Source organism: Nematolebias whitei, chromosome 1, assembly GCF_014905685.2.
Source record: "Nematolebias whitei isolate Nwh7 chromosome 1, NemWhi1, whole genome shotgun sequence".
In the NCBI taxonomy this organism is placed as follows: Eukaryota; Metazoa; Chordata; class Actinopteri; order Cyprinodontiformes; family Rivulidae; genus Nematolebias; species Nematolebias whitei.
Window position 1 is genome coordinate 81824126 of NC_056498.1, and position 10660 is coordinate 81834785.

General features: G+C 40.7%; 1 protein-coding gene across 1 annotated transcript in view; it reads left to right on the forward strand.

The window, feature by feature from the left end:
* The window catches only part of asrgl1 (asparaginase and isoaspartyl peptidase 1), a 24105-nt gene that overhangs the window by 7960 nt on the left and 5485 nt on the right, over positions 1 to 10660 (forward strand). Inside the window, exon 5 of the mRNA XM_037687755.1 lies at positions 2098 to 2219. Coding sequence (XP_037543683.1) covers positions 2098 to 2219 — 122 coding nt within the window. The remainder of the gene's footprint in view (positions 1 to 2097; positions 2220 to 10660) is intronic.

Below are 10660 nucleotides of genomic sequence, written 5' to 3' on the forward strand. Positions count from 1 at the left end.
GATCCATTGTTAGGCTGATGGTCCTTCTTGAGCATGTGATCAGCTGGTTTTGGTTGTCAGCAGCAAAACTGGTTGATCCACTCGGAGAAGGTGCTATTTAAGAGACTGAGCTGAATACAGCACCTCAGACTGAGGAAGTCTCTCGGATGAGAGACGAAACGTTTCTACATTTTTTTGTTGATTTGCTTTGTTTTTTTGGGTTTTTTTTGAATGTCCAGAGGACCAGATTTAACTTTTTTAGATTTTTCTACCTGGATTATTGAGCATGCATCAGGATATTGCAGAAGTCATTTTACTGAACAAAAGACTGAGGGCTTGTTGTTTAAGTGACAGTTCCAAAGTCCATGCTGATCTGGGTCATCTGACTCAGACAGCAACTAACCCAGATGTGAGGCTGGGCAATGAGTTTAAACTTGATGCACAGATTAAACCTATGATCAAGTCCAGCCAAGATCCTTACTTGGCTTCCTTGACCTTGGCCAGTCAAGATTGGACATCATTTTTAGATTTTAATCCATGCTTTTATTATAACTCGTTTAGACTACTTTAATTAACTCTGTGTCGATCTGAGCCAGTCATTACTGACTCGACTTCAGCTGGTTCCGAATGCTGCTGCTCGCCTTTTAACTGGAACCAGAAAACGAGAGCACATCACTCCTGTTTTAGAATCACTACATTGGCTCCTACCAGATTAATTTGAAGGTACTTTTATTTGTTTTTAAATGTCTTCATGGTGTCGCCCACAGTATGTCTGAATTGCTTCATTCCCCCACGCTCTCTCATGCCAGTAGATCAGTTCCTGTTGGTCGTTCCAAAATCAAAGACCAGGCTGAGAGCTGACCGAGCGTTTTCAGTCTCTGCCCCTAAACTGTGAAATGAAGGCCGACTCACTTCCTGTTTTTAAATCTTCTCTGAAAACACATTTTTCTCCTTGGCCTTTCACTCAGTTTGAGATGTTGCCTTTTACACTGCCTGGCCAAAAAAAAAAAGCAGTCGCCACCTGGATTTAACTAAGCAAATAGGTACGAGCCTCCTATTGGATAATTACTGCATGGGTGATTATCTTTCAGCTGCAACAAGTTATTTAACCCCAACTGGTGCAATGAGTTGCTTCTCATTTCTTAAACAACCATGTTGAAAGACACATCACGTGGTCGTGGGAAAGATGTCAGTCTCTTTGAGAAGGGTCAAATCATTGGCATCAATCAGAGAAAACATCTAAGGAGATTGAAGAAACTACTAAAACTGGGTTAAGAACTGTCCAACACATTATTAAAAACTGGAAGGATAGTGGAGACCCATCGTCTTCAAGGAAGAAATGTGGCCGGAAAAAAATCCTGAATGATCGTGATCGGCGATCACTTAAATGTTTGATGAAATCAAATTGAAGAAAAACAACAGTAGCACTCGGGGCTGTGTTTAATAGTGAAAATAAGAGCATTTCCACATGCACAATGTGAAGGGAACTCAAGGGATTATGACTGAACAGCTGTGTAGCCTTAAGAAAACCACTAATCAGTGAGGCTAACTGGAAAAAAGGCTTCAGTTTGCTAGGGAGCACAAAGATTGGACTCTGGAGCAATGGAAGAAGGTCATGTGGTCTGATGAGTCCAGATTGACCCTGTTCCAGAGTGATGGGTGCATCAGGGTAAGAAGAGAGGCAGGTGAAGTGATTCACCTATCATGTCTAGTCATCAATGCAAGATCTTGGTGAAAAATTAACGCAACACTGGATGTAAATAGATCTTGTGACATTGTAGAAGTTTATTGAAACAATGACACAGTGAATCCATGCCGTAATCAAAGCTAAAGGTGGTCCAACAAAATATTAGTGTGACTTTTTTTTTTTGGTGGCAACTTTTTTTGGGGGTGCCAGGCAATGTATGTTTTTTTTTATTGGTTTTGTTGTTCTACTATTGTTAGTTGTCTTTATAATTTTAACAGTTCAGTGTTTTTAATGTTTAAGTTGTTTTTATAGTTTTATGGTTGCTTTTATGTGTTATCAGTGTACAGCACTTGAGTCACCGGGGTTGTTTTTTAAGTGCTTTATCATTAAAGTTGTATTGTATCATATGATGCAGCTGGTTTCTTCTGTAGGGGTAAGATGGGTACCGTTGGAGCGGTTGCAGTCGACATTGAGGGTAACGTAGCGTGTGCAACCTCCACCGGAGGAATGCTTAACAAGATGGAGGGCCGGGTGGGCGACACACCCTGCATAGGTCAGTTCTTGTTTCTTCTTCTACGAAGTACATTCTGTTGAACTTTGATCGGAATATATTAATGAATAATGACCAAACCTCAATGTTCAAAACTAAAGTTGTTCTGTGTTTATATGTTGCACAGATTTTCATTTTATCCAGGAAGAAAGATCATGTTTCTGTAGATCTTGTAATCCCATAATGTCGGATGTTGACACCACTGACTGATTACAGCTGAGAACCTTAAACCACCACCTTCATCATCATCCTCTGTAGCAAACAAGCTAATGTGTTTTAGTTTGATCTGTCAGGATCAGTGAATCAATAAACGACTCCTCGGTCAGCATTCAGCCTTCTGTAACAGGGATTTAAATAATTTGTTGCCACAAATGATTTTCATTATTTTGAATGTGATCAGGTCGGATTTATATCCTCTGTAAAAATATGTTTTAAAAAAAGTGTTTTTTGTTGTGGTCCAATCCAATCTAATTATGAGACAAGGATTAAACTGATGCTGCTTTCAACAAATAAAATGAAGCAGAACCGTAGTTTTGCCAAATCAAATCAGAGCAGTGTGGATCATGCTTTCTGCTGTACAACAAAGCTCATGCTTAGTCATCCAGGTATCAAATCCAATAATTCTCAGTCAGGTCACCTGACTGAGAATTATTGGTGTACAGTGTGCACAGGTGTGAGCAGTGTCCCTTAGAGAGAGACTACAGGTGAAAGCACCAATTATTCTACAGTTCCCTGTCCCAAAGCCCTCACAGAGGGTCAGGCTCACAGAGATCCCTGCTTCCTTCAGAGTAGAGAGACATTTCAAACTAACTAAAAACCACTAACACCGCCCTGGTGGACAGAGTGGGATGGAAATCAGTGCTTCCCCCTCCAATTATCCAAGGAGTACACTCTGCTACCCCATTGGAAACCCCCAGACTTTCTGCAATAGCCAGAGTGAGGTTTCTGTAGTAAGCCTATACTGGCTGTAAAGCACAATTTCTCAGCTTTCAGAAACTATTGCAATTTTTCTGATCGCACAATCGCACAGTTACTGTAATGCAAAGTGAGCTTGTAAAAAATGTGTCGTCGGAAATACGCTCAGACTGAAAGGATAAACATTTCTCTTTTTTTAAGTTAGTAATCTAATCTTGAGTTGCTTCACTGCTGAACTTGTGGTTTTTAGACACAGAAATGGGGTAATGGACTGTAAATACTTATATAGTGCTTTTATATCTCATCAAGACACTCAAAGCTCTTTACAACACAATCTGTGCCTCATTTACCCTTTCATACAACACTCTACTATACAAAGAATAATCAGAGCTTTACCACATTCAAACACAGATGGGACACACATCAGAGGCAATGAGGGGTTCAGTGTCTTGCCCAGGAACACTTCGGCATGTGACTGCTGGTAGAATCGAACCCCCAACTCTTGCATTGGAGGACGACTGCTCTAACCACTCATCCACAGCCACCCGGGGTCTGCAGGGCAACTTGTCTCTTCTATTTGAATATACACAAGTTCTGTTACCTACCTAGAAGATTTCTCAGGTTAACCGGCTTTGTTACTATGGGGCAAAGAATATTCTATGATAAAAGTAAAGTATGGTGCAGTGAAAACAAACTCAAGGTACTCGGCATGTAAAAATAAATAAGAAAAAAGGGTAAAGCTAGCTGTAAGTCAGTGTTACACATTTCAATAAATATATATTATAATGATTTAAAGTGCTTTATTCTAGGAATTTAGTAAAATGCACTTCAAATATATGGAACAATGCATTGTTTTGAGTAGATTTTCCAGACAAGCGTGCCCCCAGATCCCATAGGATTGCTTTGTGCTGCTAGAGCTTGTGACTATGAATGCGTGCTAACACTGTATTCAATACTAATGTGTTCTGAGCATTGTCATACATGCACATATCTAAACAGACTTGTGCAGTTTGCATGCATGACTAAACTGCAGGTCTTTTCTCAAGAAGAAATGCTGCTGCTGGAGCGTTTAATTTTTAAGGGTAGACGTAGAAATGCTACTTGAAGGGCAGCTCATATGCTCGTAAGTGGCTGTTGTGTTTAAAATTAGTGTTTATGTAATTATTTTCAGTTTATATATCCAATATAAGTTTTATTTGTTCACGGCAGTCATATTTGTTCATAACTTTATTATTAGTGAGCCTGAGAATTACCGGAGCCAAGCAAACAGTTACCAGAACGCACCCTGTCAAAATAAGAGAGTTCCCAGATTCTGTTCTGGCAGGATCCAGCCCAAATTCAGCCCTGCTTCATGTTCTGCAGAAGCCTGTTAATCACCACTTCATTTAAATGAGATGTGTCAAAGCAGGGAAACACCTAAAATATGCAGGATGGTGTTCCCCAAGGACCATGGTTGGGAACCATTGCAGAAGAGTGTGCTATTAACCACTACTGAGCGTTACTGCTGCTCAAGGTGCATTGAAAAGCTGCTGGATCATGGGCTGAACTTAGTTTTTCATTATTTCTAATGTTTGGTTCAGGTTTTGTGTTGAACAAACATTGATTAATACATATTTTATGCCCTGTGATGTTTTGTCCTTATCTGGTGCTCTTTGAAGATTTCTCCACACGCAGCTGTTTTCCATTCTCAGGTCAATGTTGTATCTGTAATGATTGATCAGAGCTCCCAGAGCCAGAGTCTCCTGATTCCTTCTGTCTGAAAAATGTTCAACAGACTCCTAAAATAAACCACTTCCAGCTTCATCACCTGTAATGTTCTGTGGAATAATGTCCATGTTAGCATGCAGCTTGTGAACATGGTTGTGCGGTTAAAAAGTGAGACATTTTATTTCCCTTTACAGGAAACTAACTTATAGAGTGACTGTTGGACTTTCTTTATCTTATGAGCACAAACAGGAGAAATGTCCTGCTGAACACAGCTGGGAGTTTCTCAAAGAAGGAAACTTTTCAAAATAAGATAAGCTGTCAGACTGCATGTTTGTGTTTTACTTTCTCTAAGGTTTGTCCTAATTAGTTATCTGCCATCATTTCATCAGAGTTCAAACAGAACATGAATGAATTTAAATGTCCAATCTTATTTTAGAACGTTTTGTTAACATGGGTGTTTTTGTATTTTTTATTTTTCGGGGTGTATTTTTTAATTTAAACCCAAAACTTCCTCTGTGGAAAAATAAAAATTGTAAGAAGATTCTATATAATTTCAGCTTACTTGTGTGTATGGTGTGATAAGTGTGCCTTAAAAGCTAAATTAAAGTTAAAAATGACTTTACAATAAGAAAATAAGAGACTAAACAGGGAACATGCGTCCATTCATTATTTATTACACACTTGTTTATCTCTGGGTCACGAGTTACTGGTGCTGATCTGCAACAGTCACTTTGTTAGAGGCAGGGGACACCTGAACAGGTCTCCAGTCCATCACAGGGACACCTGGACAGGTCTCCAGTCCATCACAGGGACACCTGAACAGGTCTCCAGTCCATCATAAGGACGCCTGGACAGGTTTCCAGTTCATCACAGGGACACCTGGACAGGTCTCCAGTCCATCACAAGGACACCTGGACAGGTCTCCAGTCCGTCACAGAGACACATAGAGACAAACGAGACAAACAACCATTCACTCTCTCACTCAAACCTAGGGACAATTTAGAGCAGTCCTTCTCAAATAGTGGGGCGCGCCCCCCTGGGGGGGCCCGGGGCAATGCTAGGGGGGGGGCGGATGTGAACCTAGAAAACATGCTTTTTTGCCAGAGTAGGTTTTTTTTTTCACCATTCTCATTTTGTCGCGTGCATTCTTAATAATAAAGTTATGAACAAATATGGCTGCCTTGGTGTTTTGGGAGCCATGCATGAACCGTGTCTCTCCCCTCTGCTGCTAACATGCTAAATAAACTCCGACCGTCACCTCCTCCGTCTGCTGCTGTTTTCATGTCCACTCGCTCTGGACGTCACTCACAGCTCACGTGCAACAAAGAGTAAACTCAAGCGAGAGCGACACCTGCCCCGTCTTTCCTCTTTTGCGTTGGCAAATGTTTTAGTTTAATTGATAAGTTTGTCAAAGCACAATTTATAGAAGTAATGTTTAATAAATGTAAGGACTCTATTATTTGCTAACAAAATAAATTCACCTCCTCAGTTAGCTGCTGTTTTTTATGCTCTCGATGCTTGTCACCCACAGCATGCAGGTGACAAAGAGTAAACTCAAAGCGAGAGGGTTACCTGCTCCTCTTTCCTCTTTCGTTTTGGCAATTTTTTGGATTTGTTTTATCAATGAGTGTGCTCACTGATCCTGACTTCCTCATTTTGATAAATAAATAAAAATCTGCATAAATTCTTTTATTCATTTTTGTTTTGTAGGTCAAAGTGTTTTATATAACACTCCTGAGCTAAAATGTTGCTGATCAATTTGAATTTATTATTATTTATTGATTATATTCAACTTTATTTTTCAGTATCAAATGGTCCAAAAATGTTTACAGTTTAAAAAAAAATGTTTTTTTCAGGCTAATTGATGCACTTTAAGTTGTTTATGTTACAGACAAAAAAAAAAAACAATGTTAATAAAGTTATTCTTCGTTGTAAGTTGATCTATATTATTATTATTTTTCTTTAATGGTAATAAGGACTCAGTGTTAGGTAGAGGTGTACTTATAACAATTTTATAGACATACTATTTCAGTCGTGACGGAGAGATGGGGGGGGGGGAGTGCGTGAAATGTTTACTTCTTTCTTGGGGGGGCATAGCAGAAAATAATTGAGAAGCACTGATTTAGAGTTACCAATCAGCCTAACATAAATGTTTTTGGTCTGTGGGAGGAAGCCATAGTACCCGGAGAAAACCCACACATGCACAGAGAGAACATGCAAACTCCACCCAGATAGGCCCCAGACTAGGATTCAATCCTGAAACCCTTCTCAGTGAGAGGCAGCAGCTCTACCAACTGCTCCACTGTGCTGCTCTTAAGATTAGTGTACAATCTACCATCAGCATGCATTTCTTCATTTGATTTTACATCTGTGATTTAAAAGAAAACAAAGCAGAGGCTGATTCCTTGAAGGAATCATGTTGTCCCTATTGTTTGATAGATTTAAAATCATCTTATCTTAGGTATTGCAGAGGACAGCTGTTTTGATCACTGCCGTATCTCATGCAATCTGTTGGTGGTCAAAATATATGTTGTGAATGACTCTGAGCTACCACCACATCAAATTAGATCTCTGTATCTATAAAATCAACTAAGATATACAGGTCCTTCTCAAAAAATTAGCATATTGTGATAAAGGTCATTATTTTCCATAATGTAATGATAAAAATGAAACTTTCATATATTTCAGATTCATTGCACAGGTCTTTAATTGTTTTAATACTGATGATTATGGCATACAGCTCATGAAAACCCAAAATGCCTGTCTCAAAAAAAATTAGCATATTTCATCCCACCAATGAAAGACAAGTGTTTTTAATACAAAAAACGCCAACCTTCAAATAATCATGTTCAGTTATGCACTCAATACTTGGTTGGGAATCCTTTTGCATGAATGACTGCTTCAATGTGGCGTGGCATGGAGGCAATCAGCCTGTGGCACTGCTGAGGTGTTATGGAGGCCCAGGATGCTTTGATAGCGGCCTTAAGCTCATCCAGAGTGTTGGGTCTTGCGTCTCTCAACTTTCTCTTCACAATATCCCACAGGTTCTCTATGGGGTTCAGGTCAGGAGAGTTGGCAGGCCAATTGAGCACAGTAATACCATGGTCAGTAAACCATTTACCAGTGGTTTTGGCACTGTGAGCAGGTGCCAGGTCGTGCTGAAAAATTAAATCTTCATCTCCATAAAGTTTTCAGCAGATGGAAGCATGAAGTGCTCCAAAATCTCCTGATAGCTAGCTGCAGTGACCCTGCGCTTGATAAAACACAGTGGACCAACACCAGCAGCTGACATGACACTCCAGACCATCACTGATTGTGGGTGCTTCACACTGGACTTCTGGCATTTTGGCATTTCCTTCTCCCCAGTCTTCCTCCAGACTCTGGCACCTTGATTTCCGAATGACAAGCAAAATTTGCTTTCATCCGAAAAAAGTACTTTGGACCACTGAGCAACAGTCCAGTGCTGCTTCTCTGCAGCCCAGGTCAGGCGCTTCTGCCGCTGTTTCTGGTTCAAAAGTGGCTTGACCTGGGGAATGCGGCACCTGTAGCCCATTTCCTGCACACGCCTGTGCACGGTAGCTCTGGATGTTTCTACTCCAGACTCAGTCCACTGCTTCCGCAGGTCCCCCAAGGTCTGGAATCGGCCCTTCTCCACAATCCTCCTCAGGGTCCGGTCACCTCTTCTCATTGTGCAGCGTTTTCTGCCACACTTTTCCCTTCCCACAGACTTCCCACTGAGGTGCCTTGATACAGCACTCTGGGAACAGCCTATTCGTTCAGCAATTTCTTTCTGTGTCTTACCCTCTTTTTTGAGGGTGTCAATGATGGCCTTCTGGACAGCAGTCAGGTCGGCAGTCTTAGCGGTTTTGAGTAATGAACAAGGCTGGGAGTTTTTAAAAGCCTCAGGAATCTTTTATAGGTGTTTAGAGTTACGTCGTTGATTCAGATGGTTAGGTTAATAGCTTGTTTAGAGAACCTTTTCATGATATGCTAATTTTTTGGGACAGGCATTTTGGGTTTTCATGAGCTGTATGCCATAATCATCAGTATTAAAACAATTAAAGACCTGAAATATTTCAGTTGGTGTGCAATGAATCTGAAATATATAAAAGTTTCATTTTTATCATTACATTATGGAAAATAATGACCTTTATCACAATATGCTAAATTTTTGAGAAGGACCTGTAGCTATTGTTACGTTTGATACAGTCAATTGGATTTTGCAGCCATCTTGAATTGGATTGACTCCAAAAGTTACTTAATTGTAGTTGTACATCCATTAATTGCTTTCTGGAAGTTTCATGAAAATTTGTCCATGTCACAAGGGGCTGGTGCTGGTAAACCCAGTGGTGCAGGCAGGCACTTGAGGACTCAGGAATAATAATTAAATAAATAATTTATTTACAAAACAAAAAGGCTGACAGGGCAGCTAAACTTACATGTATAATCAAGAGGTACACAGGGAGCAGAACAGGTCATTGCCAGTAGACAGATAACAACGCCAGGACACAGGGAAGACAAGCACATACAGACATTAGCGAGATCTAACACACAAAACCTGTGAGCTTCACAGGTGTGGGGAATAGAGGCAGTGAGACACAAGGGAGCAGGATAGAGCCACAACACAAGATGGAGCCAGACACTAAGAAACACAAACCCTACAGTCCAGTGTTTCATTAGATATTTTGCCAGCAGACAAACAGGGTTGAGTTCAACAGTTTTAGACAATGAGATAGTAAAGGCTGAGGATGACTCTCAGCTACCACCACATCCTATTTTTACTTTAATAATAACTCTACCGATGACTGAGCTGTAGCCATGTTTGTTTTTCAAGTTATGACTGTGATGGAAGTACCACAGTATCTCTTCACCACTCGCTCTTGCCGAGATCAGACGCTTCTCCCCTCCCCTCCCTCTCCGCTTTGCTTTGCTGTTCTGTCTGTCTTTGAAACTGCTTCTGAGCCTCTCTTGCATATCTTCTGAACCATAATTATGGACTTGTTTTGATCAGTTGGTCCCTCAACACAATTGATAACATTTCTTCGAAGAGAAGACAGGCTTTAGGCGCGCAGATTTGCCCTGTTGGCGCGCATGCAGCTAGATATCTCATCGACTTGGAAGACTTGATGATGTATCTATCTCTTCTGCCATTTGTGGATTTTAAGGACAAATATTTAATTGGATTTATGATAACTGGTTCCTGCTTTTTGGATTTGTCTGGTTGCTGGTTTTATCAACAATCAAGGAAGTCGTTGGCAGAAAATTTGGACCCAATCTTGCTGCTTGCCTTTATGATGGCTTGGTTCATGCCTCGAGTACCCAGACTCAAATACTTTGGGCAGAATGGATCAGATCTCGGGGATTTTACTCATTCACGTCACATCAGTGTGGCCATGTAATTTGGATATTTCGGAACTGAGTGGACCAACACAGACTCAAGGTAGATGTCATTAAGTTCTGCCTGTCCCCAAAAAAACTGTGTGTTTATCTGAATTTGGCTCCCTTGGCTGGCCTTGAAGGTCATCTTATCTGAATTCGCCTGGCGAACATGTGATCTGACGCTCACCACCCCCTCCCTGAGGAATTTCCAACTGATAACCAAATGAAACCAGCTGAATAAACTTTGTGTCATCATATCAGGACTCTTGGACTCTTGGACACAGACGTTATTCTTGGCCATTCCCCGACACACCTCGAGAATGTTTACGGATCTCACCGGAGGACATTGGCTGATTATTACATCCTTATCAGAACTCTTACAGTGCCCTTGAGAGTGTCTATGATCATGCTCACCGCTCTCATCTCATTGTTTTCACCTCAAA